At 42.3% G+C, this 20,868-nt stretch overlaps 1 protein-coding gene across 2 annotated transcripts in view; it reads left to right on the plus strand.

The window, feature by feature from the left end:
• LOC126427345 (zinc finger protein 492-like) overlaps positions 1 to 20,868 on the plus strand; it is a 94,058-nt gene that overhangs the window by 60,367 nt on the left and 12,823 nt on the right. For both annotated transcript variants that reach the window (XM_050089670.1, XM_050089671.1), the window contains one exon: positions 6,203 to 6,240. In XM_050089670.1, the coding sequence (XP_049945627.1) occupies positions 6,203 to 6,240 (38 nt within the window). The remainder of the gene's footprint in view (positions 1 to 6,202; positions 6,241 to 20,868) is intronic.

Raw genomic sequence — 20,868 nt, forward strand, 5'->3', positions numbered from 1 at the left:
TGCGACTGTCGAAAGAGCGAACTTGGACTTTCGGTCGAACAGTTCTGAGGCCTTCAACTTCTCTTTCTCCATGTGGGAACTTGAATCGGCACTTAATAAGACTTCTGACACTGCACTAGGTTACAACTGCATCCGGTACTCCATGCTGCGATATCTGCCAGCGGCGTCAAAGGAAATCCTCCTTGAATGTTTTAATCTCATATGGCAGACAGGAGTGTTCCCTACCTCGTGGAGGGAGGCAATCCTCATACCTCTCCTCAAACCAGGAAAGGACCGCACATGTGCCAGTAGTTATCGTAGTATCGCCTTGACAAGCTGTGTCGGAAAGACCCTGGAACGGATGGTTAACCATCGTCTGGTCTGGCTGTTAGAGACCAGACAGCTCCTTAGCCGCTTTCAGTGTGGATTCCGAAAATTTCGGTCCACGGTCGACAACCTGACCCTCCTGAAGGCGGCTATTCAGCAGGATTTCCTCCATCAGCATCACTGTATTGGTATCTTCTTTGATATCAGTATGGCATATGATACTACTAGGAGACACTGTATTCTTGCACAAATGCATCAATGGGGCTTTTGTGGCCACCTCCCCATTTTCATTCGGTCTTTCCTGTCTCAGCGGTTTTTCCGGACCCACATTGGTAACACACTGTCTGATCGCTTTGTGCAAGAGAACGGTGTCCCCCAGGGCAGTGTTTTAAGCGTTACCCTCTTTGCCATAGCCATCAACAGTATAACGTCTACAGTGAGGAGTCCAGTATAGTGCTCCTTGTTTGTGGCCAACTTTGCTTTTTTCTGTTCCTCCTCCAGTGTTGCAACCGTGAGCCGTCAGTTGCAGCTAACAGTGCGGCGGTTACAGGAGTGGGCTGCAAAGACGGGTTTTCGGTTTTCTGCCGATAAGTGTGTTTGTGTTCATTTTAATCGTTCTCGTCGTCTTTTTACTTTGCCTGACTTGCATATGGGGGATACTGTCCTACATTTTAGAGACACAGTGCGTTTTCTGGGCCTAATTTTTTACTCCAGGTTGTCATGGCTGCCCACCTACGTGACTTGAAAGCCAGAACTCTGAAGGCACTGAACATCCTCAAGTGCCTCAGCCATAGGTCTTGGGGAGCGGACAGGGCGTGTCTCCTTCAGTTTTATCGTGCTTTTATGCGTTCACGGCTGGATTATGGGTGCACAGTATATGGGTCAGCAAGGCCGTCTTATTTGCAGATCCTTGACGCTCCAATGTGTGCTAGAATCCCTTGGTGTGGAGTCTGTATAACCCCAAATCCTGGGTTTTAACCGCCTGCCACCCTGGTTACTGAAAAGGCCCGGAGTGATTTTAGATTTATTGCAGTACAAGAGAGATTGCACGCCTACCACCGTTTTTAATGCAGTATTTTTCTGCCATTTTATCTGAGCGCCACGACTATGTAGCTGTTTTTACGGATGGATCAAAACAAGGGGATTCCGTTGGTTGCTCAGTTGTTTTTCCGGATTGTGTCCTCAAGGTCCGACTGCCTCAGACTTTTACTGTCTTTGATGCGGAATTGTCTGCGATCTTGCGGGTACTGGAGCAGATGAGGCTTTCTTCCTCTCCTAAATTTCTTGTCTGTTCCGATTCACTCAGTGCCCTTCACTCATTGCAACGTTTGTATCTGGCAAACAAAATAGTCCAGACCATCCAGGATGCCCTCCTCCGACTACAGGGACTGGGGAAGGTTGTAGCTTTCTGCTGGGTTTCGGGTCATGTCGTCATTGCTGGAATGAAAGGGCAGATCTAGCAGCCAAGGAGGCGTCTCGATCCACAAGTATCTCAGTGTGCTATCCCCTTGCACGCACTCACCTCGCTGTTGAGCTCATGAATCATGCGTTGGTGGGAGGATGAGTGGCTGGAAGTGACTGACAATAAGCTCCGTATAGTCAAGCCCACCACATGTGTGTGGTGTACTTCCTTTCAGCCCCATCGACGGGATGAGGTTCTCCTCACGCGGCTTCGTATAGGCCACAGCCCTATGACGCATGGCTTCCTGCTCCAGCGAGAGGACCCTCCAATGTGTGATGCTTGCGGCGTCCAGGTCTCTGTGTGCCACGTTTTATTGGATTGCGTTTTATTTTCTGACCAGCGGGCCACGGCTGACTTGCCGGCGGACCTGCCATCTCTTTTAGGCAACACTCGGCCCAATGTGGTTAAAGTTTTAAAATTCTGTGCCATGTCAAATGTTTTTACAAAGATTTTAGGGAGAGGATTTTAACTTGTTCACTATGTGACAAGCTCGCCCATATTTTATGTAAGTGGCCAGCCAATGACAATTTCCTGTGGCATTCTTGTTGCTATGTTTTCCCTTTCCTTGGGTTTTACTTTCTTGTGCAGCATTTTCCTTCTTTTCCTGATTTCTTTGAGTGAGTGCTTCAGTTTTATTAGGTCTGTCCACATTCATTCCTTTTAATGTGTGTCAGGGCACTGATGACCTCGATGTTGAGCGCCCATAAGCCCCAACACACACACACACACACACACACACACACACACACTCTGTCCATCCTTGCCGGCCGGAGTGGCCAAGCGGTTCTAGGTGCTACAGTCTGGAGCCGCATGACCGCTACGGTCGCAGGTTCGAATCCTGCCTCAGGCATGGATGTGTGTGATGTCCTTAGGTTAGTTAGGTTTTAAGTAGTCCTAAGTTCTAGGGGACTGATGACCTCAGCAGTTTAGTCCCATAGTGCTCAGAGCCATTTGAACCATTTTGTCCTTCCTCCTCGCTCTTCAATGATGACCTGACCTTGGCTTATTGGTTACTTTTGTTTCCTGTTTTTGCCATTGACTATGCACACTTGTTTGTGGTTGTGGTATGCCATAGTCCCTAGAAGTACTGCACTGCTACCTCCCAATCTTGAAGACATGCAAAACAGCTTGTCTCACATCAAGCAAGTGTTGTTTTGCTATACTTCTAGTTCTCTACAAGTAAGCAATCACTGAGTAAATACCTCAGTCATAGTTGTTAATGGATACCATACCATCAAGGCAAGTTACATACTTTCAAGCTAAAGGAATATATACTTATATTGTTATTGTATGATCTTGTTTGTTGACTAGATATGTAACCACAGCAGCATGCAGCTCTTGGAGTGACACTTACATGCATTGCTCTTTTGTGACTGCATGCAAGCAGTACTGACAGCATAACACCACCACTGCAAAATATTTCTGAGGTCTCCTGTAGCCTAACAAAACACTCGAAATACTGTTATCTGCATATTTGCAGAGACTCTTTGACCTGCTTGCTACAACTTGCTTGCAGTACATACATAATTGCTATGCTTTACTGAGAAGGTACAAATGTGCAACAATTTTTTTCCCTGATCAATTACAGTCAAGCTAAGGTTTTACATTTATATATGCCACTCCTTGATCTGTACACACTTTTTTTTCCACGCACCTGACGTCCAGTTTCTATCTTGTCTTTTTGGAACTGTTATGCTGTGGACAATTTACCAGTTCAATCCTGTTTCTGGATTTGGTTTGGTTTTAAATATCTTGCTAATTTATACAAGTTTCTTGTAGGTCTTTGTGCACTCCTGTAAGCCAATAAGTTCTTTTTTTTTATGGTTTTAGTACTGCTGCACAGTTTTTCTTTTCAGTATGCTAAGACTCATTAGCCTTGTTTGCCAAATTTTGTCTCCAGTTATTTTCCTGCATCTTTATGTATATTTCTGTATTGTTTCTGAATTTAAATGTTTGTGCTGGTGTTCTGTTTCCTAATACCTTTTCTTTTCACTATCTTTTGTTGATTCCAAAGCAGGTATTTGTGGTACAGATGAGTATTCTGGCCAAATGACTGCCTTGCAAGTTGTAGGTTCTGCAATTTTGTAGAATGAATTTTTATTATAAATGTCTTCTGTTAACTGAAATGCAAAGTCCATCTTTCATAGTCTTCCTCTTGTGGTTCCGTTTTCCCCACCATTTGGCTACATGACTTCTCATACATCCTTAAATTTGTCTTCCCCTGACCCTCCCAGTCCTGTTGTTACCCAATACTGCTTCACTGCTTCTTATTAGAAGAGATGGGTAGTCATGCTTTTCCTACTGTATTTCTTTCTCTCTGTTCTGTGGTTTTTCTACACTGTCAGCATTGCTAAATTATCTACAAAAGTTGAACAAACAATTTTGACATTATCAATTTTCTAACTAAGTAGTAGTCAACTTATGGGTATTAGATACTGACAACTGCTCCATCTGTTCGATATTCACTTTTCTAGTATAGTCTGAAAGAATAATGGAGTTAGTACATTGCCTTGGCTAAAGTCTGTCCTTATCTCAAATGAGGCTGTAGTTCTTTTAAGACGACCTGTGTTGTCTTCTGTATTTCAGATTCTTTAAGAATTTTGTTATAAAGCAGTCTTGTTTGATAGTTTAAGCTTTCTAAAATGCTACAGATGTATTCCAATGGTATTTTGCTCCTTTAGTCCTCTATCAATTTGGCCTGCACAGGACCATCCTGTCCTAAGCCATCTCTGATATATCTTGTATTTTAGAATTCTGCTGTTGTCTCCTTGAACTTTTCATGGAATTTCATTGAATCTTATGTGAACATGGTTATCAGTTATTCTAGGCCAGGAATCTTACTTTTATTATTCAGTGGTAATGGTCAATTTCAACAGATATCTATTTCTGACTCTAGAATTCTTCATGTTTTTGGAATTGTGCTCTGCTACTGGCACATAAGCTGTCTGATTTTCTCAAATCATATTATTGCTGTCCTCATATCTTTTTAGTGGTGTATGCTAAATGTCTTTTTCTTGCCAATTTTCCTTTTTTCTTACATCCAGTCAGGCAGACATTCGTAAATTAAAACATTTTCTCTCAGGAGCAGGAGTGTTATGGAATGTACTTATTCAAAATTAATTTGGCAGCTGTACAATTCTCATGTGGTAGCTCAGTGTGATGTCTGAATCCTTTATAATTCCTTTTGAGGTAATACTTTCCTTGTGTTAACCATGTTTACAAATTCCATATTCATTACAAGATGGGAATCTTCGTAATCTGTATATCTAGACAATGGTAGTACTTCGTGTACTAATTTCTGTTAGTCATATCATACTGTACATCTTAATATCCACTCCCCAAGCACTAGGCATGACATTTAATAACTTTGACTTAGTTCATAGTGTGCTGTCACTTGAGAATGGCATAACAGTCAAAATTCCAGTTGTGAATAAATAAATTTTATAGCAGTTTAGGCAGAAAATGTTCTTGTCTCCATTCTGTACCAGTCTGAGGATAGATGTTTAATAAAATTTGTATGTTTTCCTCTGGTACTTCATCAGATGCTTCTCATCATTGATCTTAGGACTGTTATACTTTCTGCATTGTTCTTGTTATCCTGATTTATTGGTGCATGTGCATTAATTATTGTGTAACTCTCACCTAAATATTGAATTATTGCAGGAGAGAGACTTTCTGGAGGTAATGAAAAATTTGGCACCGTTTGCATCATAATTACCATTTATGAATGCAGATCCTAGTTCTGGAGTAGTTAAGCAAATTTCTTCCCTGTGTTCTCTGTTAAGAATCTACAGTTTTCTGATTGTGATATTTCTTCATCTGTGAATGTGTTATTTTGTAATGCCAATTTTAACTTGTTGTGCATTTACAATGTTTGAAACTATTTTGAGTTTGCCAATATTTATTAATGTTTGTATATTTAATGGTGCAAGCCTGTATGTAGTTCCGGTTGTGAATTTAAGGTTCGGTTTAGAAGTCACCCCTCAACTCTGCAGGTTGGTCTGGGCTGCCCAGAGCACAAAGGCCCAAATGTGTCACTTATGATGATGGATTCATCTGTCATTGAATGGCAGTTTAAATAATGGAAAGAAATTGAAAGAAAATTTCACACAAGGCGTAAGTGCATGACAGGTTAAAGATGTTATTGGTCACTTTCCTTAGTGAAGTGTCTAGTAGGAAGTATGGCTACAAACAAATTACTGGCTTGTGTAGTTATTTACAGTACTGAACACAGTGAGAAAATGGAGAAAGAATTCTTACTAACATTCTGTTTCATTAACTGCAACAGTCTATCATGTCCTCTTTAATGATATTTTCAAGCCTAACTTACAGCATATTGTGGACCAATCACATGTTGGTGGGGCGTTAATAGAATTCTATTTATTTACTGTCTCATCAGTTGTAAATCACTGGCCATTTCTTCAAATTTTTCAGGTGGGAACCTCAACAAGATACGCATCTGATAGTGCAAGGTAAGTTTTCATAAGTCACTGCAGAACTTTCAGAAATATAAATTTTTGTTTATTAACTGTGAGAGTACTTCAGATATAAAATGCACTACTGTAATTATTCATTAGTACTATTCCTCACAACAACCATTATGTGACTATTCCTAGATAAATAGAGCAAACGTCTGATATCCATACAGGAAAATAAAAGTTCAGGTGGCATATCAGCAGCTGTATTGTGTTTAATGCAGAACGTCACATGAAAATCACTGCAAATTGAACAGATTCTTCTTGATGGGCACAAGCTAATATACTGCAGTAGAACAAGTAAGAAGAAAGGGTGAATGGCTATATATCCAAAAATTGGAGCTGATTCCCAGCCTTTCAGATTAATGAATATAGTGTTGAACATCTGTTTCAATGTGGTGCCACAGTGGTGCTCAGGTAACACACAAGCTTGTAGTGGTGACATTACAGGCCACCATCAAGAAGAAATGTAAGTAAATGGTGCCAGTTTCAGTAAAGTTGTGAAGATTTAGCTGGTGAATCCTCATTATCTCCATTTCTCCTTTGTCCTGGTGTGTTTCTGAAGGCTGTCCCATTCGTTAGACACATTACAGGTGACAAGGTAATGCATAATGGCAGCTCCAGGTCAACGGGTAGGGTTCTCACATACCCTCTTATACAGGTCAGGCCCAGAAGAGTGAGTGCCTGAGCTGTTACCTTCCCAAATGCCAATTGGTCCCTCTGTCAGGAGTTCGGGAGGTGTGACCTGACGTGTGAACAATAATTTCCGGTAGGTGAATCCCCCTCTGAGGTGGTTCCCAGTTGGAAAGAGTATGCCATTGGAGATGTTGGCAATCATGGGTGATTTTTTTGCAATGTATCAATCACCATCTTAGTGTGTGTCTACTAAACATAAACAGAATGAGGCTATAAATTTGAAGGCCCTTGGTTCCTCATGGTATCACGTACTGGAAAGGGTCAGTTCTTTACTATGGTTCATGCGTGCCTTATTCTGGAAGGTGTTGCAGTTGGAGGCTCTGTGAAATTTTTTTCTCATTTATGAAAAGAATGAGGCAAAGTTAATGCCCACATGCACTCATTTTCTACCATTTGCTCAAGTAGTTTTTGCCTCAAAGATTAAGGCAAGCTATAAAGTAAACACAGTCCAACCATACATTCCAAACCAGTTGAGTTCCTACAAGTGTCAACATTATAATAAAATGGGTGTCCTGTCAAAACATGGCCAAGTGTGTTACTTTTGGCAGAGATGCTCATGAGGGCAGCTGTTTGCCTCCTCTCTGCTGTCTTAATGAGCACGCCATCCAGCAGATCTGAGTGAAGGACACCAAACCCCACCGTCACTTGCAGTTCTTAGCTACTCAAAATGCATGCATTTTACCAGCTGGCATTTACAGTATCGCTTTTGCAATGCCATGCATAATGGAGGATATGCCCACCCAGACTCCTGATCTAAAATTCAATGTTGCAGTAGTGAAATCACGCAGGTCACAATAGCATCCCTGTCCCCTCCTACAGCTATGCAACAAGCCATCAAATCTTTACCTTTGGTGGCGAAATAACCTGCTACACAACTGTCAGGCTGAAAGGACAGAAACAGTACTCCTGCAAAGACTTTCTACAGCTAAAAACAAGTCTTCATCTGTCAACTAGAAAGTTCTAAGAACTGAAACAAAAACAAATGGTCTTCTCCTTCCCTGACTTGGAGATCCTCTTCAGTGGTGTTGGCACATGTACCCTTACCTGGCTGACCTCCATTTTGTTGTTGCCCACTGCCTACAAATTTTCTGCCATGGAATTCAGACTGACCCCGGGAGAGTGCCTATATGTTTGTAGATCTCATGGAACAGGATTCTGCTGCCTCTTCCCCCTGTAGCAGTGAATTTTTTAGGGGTGTCACTCAGTAGCTACCAAGATGGCTAACCTTAATTTGTTCCCTCCTCCCCAATTCCCATGATGACTCTTCTCCAATGGAACATTCATGGCATTAGATTCAAGGAGGAATTACAGCTGCTCTTGGAATTGCAGTGTCCGCTTGTTTTCTGCTTCCAAGAAAAAAAATTGTCCTCACAACCCATTTGACCTTTCATGTTTCCTTCTGGTCCTCTGTGACCTTTACCCCCAAGGACGACATTCCACCTCACGTGGTAGCCATGCTGGCCATCCATCTGATTTAACATGCGACTGCTAGCTGTTGCAGTCAGCATTGCCCTTCCTCATTTCACCTTTTCTCTTTGCAACATATACACCCTTCCATCGTTTGCTGTTACCAAGTTGGACTTACTCTAGCTCATTTGTCAGCTCCCTCACTCCTTTTTGCTGCTTGGCGACTTTACTGCCCACCATCTGCTTTGGGGCTCTTAGAGAGCCTGTCCAAGAGGTTCCCTCTTAGCTGACCTTCTGAATCATCTCTTACCACTGGAGCACCCACATTCCCTTCAGATTCCATGCGCATTTATTACCATTTGGACCTCTCGTTCTGCACTGTCCAGCTCGCCTGTCATCTTTGGAATGTGTGTTCTTATAGGACAACTATCCAAGGATTTCCACCCAATAATATCAAAACAGCTTTTAGAGTTTACCCAAGAGACAAAATCCAATAATAAGTTAACTTGACAATACAATTTAAAATCATTTATATAAAAGATAATGGGACTTGGCACCATAAAATAAAAGAAGCACAACACACAACCAATAAACATAATAACAAACTAATAATTTGATACAACCAAAGGGTAAGGGCAACTCCCAACACAATCACAGACGACCGAGCTCTCAACACTTTGAAGCCTTCCCACTAGAAATGGTCCTCAAAATAAATGCTGAGAGCTCCCTGACATGCCTGCCACAACTGCCTATCACTTACGCACCTTGGTTATGTTCTGTAACACACGACAGATAATATCATCACAAGATAAAATTAAAAAATCAAATAACATCCCGACAGAACATAGCCATGGTGCCATTAACTTCCAACAACGCCATCCCACATCAGAATGAAGTTCAGAAACCGCTGCTGGAGCTTCCAGCAGAAAATGTGAAGAGCCAACCGAGCCCACACCCTAACCTGGCAGGCGACTCCAAAATTTAGCAACTAGTTGTCTCCAGGCCAGAGTATCATACGACCCCAATGGACTTCCACATCAGACAGGCAGACAGAACAAGTACGCCAACTCCAATTAATCACCACTGCATGGCCAGCACAGCGGCGAGTCGCCTCCGCCCCAGACCACTCTGCTCATATTGCGAGGCACAACCACCATAGCGCTAGTCACCAGCAGGTCAAGCAGAGCGAACTTCACATTCTGTGCAATACCCGGAAACTGACTACCCTCTCACTTTCCACCGGCCACCACAAATACATGCCAGGGACATAATAGCAAATCACTACCGGAGTGCCACCCGCGCCAGAACAGCAAACTATAATCGATTATAGCGTGCGCTCTAAACAAGATCACAGGATAGTATCACACACCATATCAATCTCCTCCCCCCAAAACCCACGGGTGGGGGGGAGCAAAAATGCCCTGAATGGAGCTCCCTCTGACACAACGCCTGTGCCAAGCCTACACGTGTTCCCTAGTCAGCTTAACTTGGCTTATATGGATGCAGTAGAACTTCCAAGAACTCAACTGCCTAACCAAAAGATTAACCGGCCCTAAAATCCTTTCTATTCAATAGGGTCCACAGAAAGGAGGCTGCTGCTTACCTTTTATCTAATTATGTCCCAAAGAGGATGTGTTACTGACAAAAACTAAGCCCCTCCACCTTCCCTCTAAAGGGGCATCTACCACGATTATACTGTTTGGCTTGTCTATTGTGCGCATGCAGAATGTTACGCCTCGCTGTGTCCCTATTCTCACGAAGGCGTGCCGGAGTAATTTCCCTGGGCAGTAAACCATTAATATTCGTCAAGTTAGACACAGGGGAATTTATCGAATGCCCAAACATCAACATATTAGGTGTACTGCCGGTTGACTCGTGACGCGCTGAGTGAAACACCTGATTGAGCTATGGCAATAATGTGTCCCAGCTTTTAGGGGAACAAGTATGAAAAATGCACAAGGTGGCTTTCAAGTTAAGATTGACTCATTCAGCAAAGGAGGCCTTGGGATAATACGGTGTTGTGGTTATGTTTTACCCTTTGAGAGAAACGAAAATATTTAAATCACCCTGACATGAAAGCCAGGGCGTTATCACTAACCAAGATCCTCAGAGGGCCAAACCAAGAAAAAACACGAACAAGTTGCTGATCAGTAATATCTGCCATGACTCCCTTGGTCGGCAACAACCAGGAATAATGCGAAAATATGTCAACTACCACCAACATGTACTTATTGCCTTTCCTAGTTCGAGGTAGGGGGCGATGTAATCAATAGAGACGCTCCATGGGTCTGGACTCCCTTTCTGACTGAAGAAATCAAGTACGGGGTCCTAAATCAGGTTTGCCTCACTTGCATTCATTGCATTTCGCAACAAAACTCCTACTGTTTGTATACAAACCCGCCCAGTACAAATGCTCTCGCACGTGGTTCAAGGTTTTACTAAATCCCATATGCCCTCCTGACGCAGTGTCGTGGAAAAATTTAATAACCATAGTTACTAGCTCCTTAGGTATACACAATTTGTACTCCCCAGAACCCTTTTGCTGTTTACATGAAATGGCATTGTGAAATTGAAGACCCGGTACCTATTCACCTTCTTTAAGACACTGATATAACGGTCCCCAATATAGATCATCAATTTGTTTCTGGGGTATGTCGCAAAATAACCCCAGAACATCCGTCAGTAAGGCCCCCACTCCTATCTCAGTTCCCTCCTCTGTTTCCCCATCCATGAACATCCTACTGAAAGCATCCGCGACAGTATTACCCGCACCACAAATGTGTCTAACCTCGAATCAAAAGGCAGATATGTGAACTGCCCACTGTACTGAGAGCCTGATTGTCGGTCTCCAGTACAAGCGGGCGATGTTCCAGGTAAAATGAAAATTTTTCGAGGGCAAACACCACCACCCAAGTCTCGCACTCATAAACAGAGTACATTCGTTCTGGATCGGATAAACGACGCGATGCATAAGCAATAGGCCATCGACTACCTTCTTGGCCTTGTAGTAATACGGTGGTAATTCCTCCCCGGGAGGCATCAGTCTGCACAGTAAATTACGAATTGAAATCAGGTACTGCAAGGACTGGAGGATTAGCGATGGCCTGTTTCAAAGTGAGAAAAGCAGTTTGTTGCTTTGAGCCCCAATGGAACTTAGCATTTTTCTTTCGTAACTGATTGAGGGGTCCGCTAACAAGGCAAAATCAGGGACGAACTTACGAAAAAAAATTACACATACCTACGAAACGGGTAACACATTGTTTATCGCAGGGAGGCTGAAACTCTTTAATAGCTCATGTGCATTCCTGATCTACCTCCACACCTCTTTCAGAGACAACATGCCCCAAGAAGACAATACTAGTATTACACAAACTTATTTTGGAAGGCTTAACCGTCAGACCTGCATTATGCAATCTTTCAAATACCAACTGCACATGTGTAAGGTGTTCCTCAAACGATGCGCTGTAAATTACCAAATCGTCTAAATAATTATAGACGCGCTGAAACTTCAGATCACCCAAGACTCTGTCCAGAAGTCTTGAAAGAACAGTGGCACCCATAGCCAAACTGAATGGAACTTTGTTGCTCAAATAAGTTCCAATCGGTGGTAAATTCCATGGCGGGTTTAGAAGATTCACTAAGGGGAATTTGAAAATACGCTTGGTTTAGATCTAATACAGTAAATACTTTCACGCCGCAAAACCAGGTGAAACAATTATGGAGATCAGGCAAGAGTACCAACTCTAGTATAACCTTCTCATTTTACCTGGCTTAGGGAGCGAGAACACAGGCGAAGCGTACGGAGATGTGGAATAATGAACGACCCCCATTTCTAACATTTGATTAATTTTGTCTTTCAAAATGCACATCTTCAGAGGGGACAGTCTATACGGTGTCTTACACAGGAGTGTTGTCAATAAGTCGGATCTTGTACTGAATCAAGCTAGTTACCCCGACCTTATCAGTCATCACCTCAGGGTAATTCATCAACAACGCTTGTAATGCGTCAGTCAGGCTATGGTTTAAATGGACCGTAACAGGGAGTCGTTCCTGTACAGAGAACACCTGGCAACCTCCTCCCTGTCTACAATCACAGAAGGCAATTTTCGTTCCAGGTTGGAACCGAAAATGAAATGTGCCTCTAGAACAATCTATAATAAGACCCGCTTTGTATATGAAATCACATCCCAAGATCAATGGGATATTTAACCGCTCGGCGACCGACAACTTCACCGGCGAAGAAAATTTTTCGACAGATAAGCTAACCTTACGTTCCCCGAGGATAGGCAACAACTGGCGATTGGCCGCACGACGTTTTACCTCAATAAGAAGCGAATTTGAACTATGGGCCAATGTATTAAATTCAAAATACCAGTTCTTATCTATTATAGAATGGGCACTACCAGTATCCAATAGGGCACAAATCTGTTCATCCCCAATCTTCACGCAAATGTAAGGAGAGGAGGGGCGAGAGACAACACGAATGGCCCGGCAATTAACTGGCCAATTTATCTTCCTGCATCTCCAAATCCTTCTCCTCTTCCCCTGGTGTCATTTAGCATCACGGGGTGTCCGCGGCACCGGACAGGCCCGAATAAGATGATTGCGCGAGCTGCAACTAAAACGACGCCACTCCAAATATATGTCGCTTGATCTTTCATGTGTATTCCGAAGAAATTAATAATTTGATACAAACAAAAGGCAAGGCAACTCCCAACGCAATCACAGATGAGTGAGTTCTCAACACTTCACAGGCTTCCCTCTAGAAACAGTCCCTGAAATAAACGCTGAGAGCTCCCTGACATGCCTATCACATCTGCCCATCACTTATGCACCTTGGTTATGTTCTGTAACACACGACAGATAATATCAACACAAGATAAACTGCTTTTCTTACGCAGACTTTACCCAACACATCAAATGCCAAATATACCATACATGAACGCAACCCCAGGCAGGTAACAGGAACCACCTATGTGAATTCCTTCAAAAAGAAACATACAGGCCACACCAAAGGTTCCACTGAGCAGACTGGGTGAGTAACGACCCACTCAGCAGAATAACCATAAGATACTCCAGTTGAGCAAGTAAATTAGTACCAACAAATATCGTAACGTGACACACACACACACACACACACACACACACACACACACACACACACACACACACACACACACACACACACACCCCAAAAACTTCCAACAACGCCGTCCCACATCAGAATGAAGTTGAGAAACCGCTACTGGAGCTTCCAGCAGAAAATATGACCGGACCTCCACATCAGACAGGCAGGCAGAACAAGTACACCGACTCCAATTAATCACCACCGCATGGCCAGCACAGTGGCGAGGTGCCTCCGCCCCAGACCACTTTGCTCATATTGGGAGGCACAACCACCTTAGCGCTATTCACCAGCAGATTAGCAGAGTGAACTTCATGTTCCGTGCAATACCCGGAAACAGACTACCATCTCGCTTTCCGCCAGCCACCATGAACACACGCCAGCGACGTAATAGCAAATCACCACCGGAGTGTCACTAGCACCAAAACAGCAAACTATAATCGATTATAGCATGTGCTCTAAACAAGATCAGAGCACAGCAATGCACGCCATATCAACCTGGAATGACCCATTCCCTCTAACATACGCAAGTGATCACTTCCTCTGTGCTATCCATGCACCAATACCTGAGTGGAAATTTAATTGGCAGCTTTCTAAGGCCGACTGGGGGCTTTACCCCTCCCTCAAGACCTTTACACAGCTGTGATGACCACATAAAGTATCTTCCAAATGTTATCCTTACCGCCGAAGAATGTTCCATACCGTGCACTTCAAGTTTCCTGTAGTGTGTCCTGGTCCCTGGTGGACTGAGGCATGCAGCGATGTGATTCACTTGCAGAGATGTGCTCTCCACATCCTGATACATCTGCTGGAGGGCTGGTATCCTCTGTAGTCCGTACATGTGGCGCTTTAGAGGCCATCTGCCCCATTTACTAGAGGAAGTTTTGAAAACACAAAGTTTTCTCAAGGTTTATATGGTTTGACTTTGTCAGACACATTTATCCAGGAAAACGGGGTGCCTGAATGCTCGTTCTGGGTATCATTTTCTTTCCTATCCCCATTACCCATATTATGGAATTACCCAACAGGCATCTCCAGTTTCACCAAGGATTTTGTAGTCTTTTACAGTTCCACACCAACCTGTCTCCTTGTGTGGCGTCTTCAGCATCATTCCTATCGTCTTCTCTCGTGAAGCATGGGCAGTGGTTTTCACTTTTCCACTGCCAAAACCTTTTCTATGAATATTTGACGGCATAATGAGTTTCTTACACCATCTTTACATCTTGCACCTTTTGTTCTTTCATTCATTGAAACTAGAAAATTCCTGGGGCTCATGTTTGGTAGGAAACTTGCTTGGTCCTCCCATGTATTCTTACCTGGCTGTACATGGTACCCAGTTCCTCAGTGTCCTACATCTCCTAAGTGGTACTTCCAGGGGAGTGGTTCAGACCACCCTTCTCCATTTTTTTTTTAAAAAAAATCCCATGTCCAGTCATAACTAGACTGTGGGTGTTCAGTTCATTCCTCTGCACCTCTGACCATCATTTGCTGTCTCAACACACTCCACCATAATGGAGTATGTTTCACCACTGGTGGGTTTCACCCGAGCCCGGTTTAGAGTCTGTGCAGAAGATGCTGCACAACTAGTCATATTGGCATGATGATGTCTTCCTCAGTGGATAGGCATGCCATTTCTCTTTCACCACTCATCCTGTTCCCTCTTATTCGGTTACCTGCTAGTACAGGTAATGCCATTCATCTCAGTTACCTCTTGGAGTTTGCTTTTGGCTTCTTCTTTGCAGCTTAACTTCACAGTACCTGCCACATTCCTTATGGTTGTGAACCCTTCGCCACCTTGGCTTCGTGTAGCAACCCATGTTCATTGTGGACTTCATTTTCTTCACTTTTATATGCAGGACCCCCTGTAGGAAAAAAATACATAAATAGTATGGACCAATCTGTCGTCAAGGTACAAAATTCATTGCAATATTACACTCTACACAAATTGTACTGACTGGCACTTGGTTCACCAGTTGATAACTCAAATTTTCAGTATTATGCACCATCACTTGTCCCTCTGAGAAACCTAGTAGCCATCCTATTAAATATTTGTGACTGAAGTCCTCAATGTATTTTGTTTCTATCTCTGATTTAAACATATGAACGTTTGCGTGGACCCCATACTTCAAATCTCGTAACAAAACGTTTCAAGTATACATATGAATTGTCAATGTTGCAAGTGCCAAGAGGTATTGACACAACTTCCCAATTCCCTAGATGCAATTTATTATTAAATCAGTGAAGTTAGCTTTGCTTTCGTGTGTTTCCTGCCAGTCAATGCTGTACATCACTACCCCCTGCTCATATATTGGAGGAAAGTAGGTTGCTTTCAATTTAAACCAATTAGAATTAGAGTGAACATAATTACATCGCAGCTTCAAATGATGTGGAGACTTACATACTGCTTGTTTTTATGCAATTTTGAGGAAAAATATCAGGCAGAAATATCCTCAGAGGTATGAACTGAAGTCATGGGAGCGTCGAACATTGTACAGCAGCTAGTTCCAATTGGTGAAGTGACAACACAGTTCTTCAGGTGGCCTTAAATCACCAAGAGCTCCATACCCCAAACAACATCTAAATTGACAGTTCCATGTTTCTTGAATTTCCACATTGTCTCAGGCAGCATATCATTCATAAAGACACTGTAAAATCTCATGATTTTAAGTTATCTGACGAGTTTTGCCAGATCTGTGTTTTTAATCCTTTTTTGCAGTACCATTGCTGTGGGGCTTTTTTATGTACAACCAAAGCCATTTCCTGTATTGTAAATATAGGCCTTTACCTATAGCGATGGCCTCCATGGTCATATGCCTTTTAGCTGCTTGTAATTAATTTTCGCATTTTCGGGCGTTCTGCACTGCTTGAAATATATCAGCTCTCTTTGTTAATGAAACCAGTAGCTGACAGCCCAGCAAATGGAGGTATCAGAAACAGAATTATTCCACCAGATGTCTTTGGTATTTGTAGGAACCTGGGCTTTTAACACATCATTTCCTTCCTTCTTTCTTCCTCAAGGCACCTTTTGCAGCTGTCACCAATTTTTTAAACATCCCATAGGTTTTTCTTCTTCTTTAGAATACAGTGAACTGCATTCAGTATTGGTTGAAGGTTAGTCCAGTATCTAATTTAAGTTCTAGCAAACATTGCCTTATCAACCACATATTCAGAAATAGGTTGTGCTACATGAATATCCGGTCCTTGAAATACCTGCAGTACGGTGATATTTGTCGGTAGTGTAGGCGATGATGTGCACTTTGTATACATTGTCCAAGGCATTAAAACCCTTGTCACCACAAGCTAGGTGCTATTTCAATTTTGTTCCAGCTCCACAGAAATTGTATCTAGAGATACAAACTTCTGATGGCAGATTCTCGAGAATACCATCTCCAACTTTTTTGATACGTTTCCTAGCACTCATCTCACACTACTGCACGGTTTGAGCTTTGCTTTTCGAATTACATAGCAATTTCTGGGTGTTTACACAGCTGTTGAGCTTTGATGAGAAACTAAGCCATTTCATCAGTGCCCAGTTCCTTTGACATCTTATGACCCGCTGTATGAGGAACATAATGGGTTCAAATTTTTCCTGTAATTCGTTTGTGACTTCAATAGGTTTGCTCTTAATTCTATGGTGAATAATGGGATTATACTCGTCAATGATTTGTGGCTGTATGTTCAACCATTTGCACATACATTGAAGATTAAATTGCTTTCACATTCCATTTTTGATGGTCCAGTTCAACCATATGGCAATACTAGTTTCCAAATATGAGAATGTTGAATAATGATTTATCCCACATCATTCGAATTCTGCTTAGAAATGTCTATTGTAAAATTCACTTCCATCATATGCCTTCAAGGTTGATGGACAGTCGATTTAGTCCTGTCTGCAACAATTGTTCAGAAACCTCTCAAACCTCCTTCCCTGCCTTTACATTCAAAGGTAAGGCCCAAGCGAAATTGGAATGTGTGTGTGTGTCTGTGACTGTGAGAACATACTTGCAGCCATTATGTGATAGTAAGTAGTTTTGCATATCCAAGTGATCAGCCTGCCATGCATAATCCATTCCTCGTATTATCAGATATATTCTGCATGCAGGTCTGTAAAGCTCATGAACAACTCTCTCCACACTTACTCAACAATGCATAATTTTCGAAGCCTAGGTAAGATCGATAATGTTTTGTTCATGTGCTCTGCATTCTCTTCACCAGCTTAAGCTGTAAACAGTCTTAATCGATCTATGTTTCCATTTAGTTACCATAATTTATATATTCTAGAAGTAGATTGTTTAGTCTTTCAGGCTAAACCGCAGTTATTTTACCTGCACTATGGTTCTTATCTTTTCCTATCTAATACCTCATTCTCTTTCCTTTTAGCGCCATATTTTCACCTGGTGGCAGAAAGTGAAATATTATTTTTAAGCATGCTCGGTGAGGACACCATTTAATATACATCCTACAATGTTACAGCATTCTGCAATGTATAGAGTGCACACTGCAGCACCTGGAACACTGTCAGTTTCATTATAATTACTTAAAATACCTTGGATCGACTTCTTGTTATGAAAACAAGGTGCTTTTCAGACAAATTTACCCTCAGTAAATTCATAATAAAGTTGCTATGACGTCTTGCAGATACCACACTCGTTCTATGATTGCCACTCAGCAGGGGTTTTTATCAACAGCTTTTGTTTATTGTTATTATGGTATAATAATTATGGTGACCTGTGTCAGTGTCTTTTACAATGTGCAGTGTGCCCCATGTCTCTGTAACCATTCAAACCAGCCTGATCGGACTTATTGTTCTCCATGAGTTCTGTCCACAGCTCATGGTCTAGTAGCTAGCATTGCTGCTTCTGGATCATGGGATCCTGGGTTCGATTCTTGGCTGGGTTGGGGACTTTCTCTGCCTAATGAGTGGGTGTTTGCATTGTGCTCATCATTTCATCATCATCATTCGTGACAGTGGCTACATTGGACTGTGTAAAAAGGGACTGTGTAAGAAGGGACTGTGTAAGAAGGGACTGTGTAAGAAGGGACTGTGTAAGAAGGGACTGTGTAAGAAGGGACTGTGTAAGAAGGCACTGTGTAAGAAGGCACTGTGTAAGACGGCACTGTGTAAGACGGCACTGTGTAAGACGGCACTGTGTAAGACGGCACTGTGTAAGACGGCACTGTGTAAGACGGCACTGTGTAAGACGGCACTGTGTAAGACGGCACTGTGTAAGACGGCACTGTGTAAGACGGCACTGTGTAAGACGGCACTGTGTAAGACGGCACTGTGTAAGACGGCACTGTGTAAGACGGCACTGTGTAAAAAAATGGGACTTAATGACCATGCAGTTCAGTGCCCAACAAACCCATCATCAGCATCATACATGAATTCCGAGAGTAAGAGAACTGTACTTCAACGTAAATGTGGATAAATGATCTATGAAGTTGTGGATGACAGTAATATTCATCAAGATTACATGATGGAAATTGGTGATACAAATTCAGAAAATGGCTTGGTGGTGGTGGTAGTGGTCGTTGTGGAAATGATAATGATAACAGAGGACATAGTCATATCACCATGATTCCTGCTTTTATGGTAGGGGAAACTCAAATGGATAAATGCACAATCCGAGCAATGTTAATGCTATACAATATAACATTGCTTTGCAGATTCCTGCCCTGTGACAGAGTGGTAATTCGTTGGGCAGGAATAGAGACATTGAACTAAAAATCAGGTGTACTTTCCCTGAAGGTATTTTAGATGAGATTCAACAGTGATGAAACAAAATCTTGATAATATAAAAATGTTCAAAAGAATGTACCTTCTTTGCATGATATTGATGTTTCTGAGAAAAAGCTTTAATAGGCTTGCTTGCATTCACAACAGTCTCCAACCCTTGACAATCTTTCCTTAGTAGGTGGAACCAAATGTAATATTTTCATGGTAATGTAAGAAACGACCCACCAGGGTAGCGGAGAGCACTAACGCACTACTTCCTGCATTCCGGTAGGCGTGTTGACCCTGGATTGAATCCACCTGGCAGATTAACAATGAAGGGCCAGTGTGAAAGCCAGCCTGGATGTGATTTTTAGGTGGTTTTCTACATCACGCTAGGTGAATACCAGGCTGGTCCCCACATTCTGCCTCAGTTACACAGCTTGCAAACATTTGCATTTTACAATGGATTACACTTGGTGCAAACAGTTTGGGTACACTAATTATGTCCCGGAGGTGGGGAGGGCTAGTCTTTGGGAGTGGCGACCCCATCGTAATACTACCCTGTATATGTAATGGCACTTCGCAACCAGCCTCGGCCAAAAGACTGAGTAAAGGTTGTGAAGTCCCATTGATCCCCCAACCCAACTAGTTGTTGGGTAGAAGGTTATCGGCGTAGATAGATCGAATGTAAGAGACTGTTTTTGTTCATACTGACAGCTCTTTAGTTGGAGAATTGAGAGAACAAAGGAAGGAATAAAATAGAGGTAATAGCTATCATGCCAAAATCTTTAACAGATGTGGTGTAAACCATCAGCAGTGTTATTGTCCAGGCTGTAGTATGTGTGTTGATAAAATACATGTTCACTTCCATCATTACTGCAATCATCAAAAAGAAATGCAAAGTATATCTATTTAAAAAAGCTGATAAAAATGCTCCTAAGCCTTTTTAAAAGACAGTCTCCAACCCTGATCTGATCATGTAAGTTTAGAAAAGTTGTGGAATGTTTTCAACGAGATAGTATCAACAGCAATTCAGAGATATATACCACATAAAATAATAGGTGATGGTACTGACCACCCATAGTACACTATGTGGGTGAGATCGTTGTTACAGAAGCAACGAAAACAGCATCCCAAATTTAGAAGAATGCAAAATCCTCAAGATTGACAAAGTTTTATAGAAGTTCGAAATATGGCGCGTACTTCAACGTGAGATGCTTTCAATAATTTCCACAAGGAAATTCTGTCTCGAAATCTGGCAGAAAACCCAAAGAGATTCTGGTCATACATAAAGACACCAGTGGCAAGACGCAATACCTTCACTGCGCGATAAGAACGGTGAAGTCGCTGATGACAGTGCCAATAAAGCAGAGTTATTAAACACGGTTTTCCGAAGCTCCTTCACCAAAGAAGACGAAGTAAATGTTCCTGAATTCCAATCGAGAACAACTGCCAAGGTGAGAAACATAGAAGTAGATATCCTCGGAGTAACGAAGCAGCTTAAATCACTTAATAAAGGCAAGGCCTCCGGTACATATTGTATATCAGTCAGTTTCCTCTCAGGATATGCTGATAAAATAGCTCCATATTTAGCAATTATATGCAACCACTAGCTCACAGAAAGATATGTACCCATAGACTGGAAAATTGCTCAAGTCATACCAATACCCAAAAGGGAAGT

Source organism: Schistocerca serialis, chromosome 11 (genome assembly GCF_023864345.2).
Source record: "Schistocerca serialis cubense isolate TAMUIC-IGC-003099 chromosome 11, iqSchSeri2.2, whole genome shotgun sequence".
NCBI classification, from domain to species: domain Eukaryota; kingdom Metazoa; phylum Arthropoda; class Insecta; order Orthoptera; family Acrididae; genus Schistocerca; species Schistocerca serialis.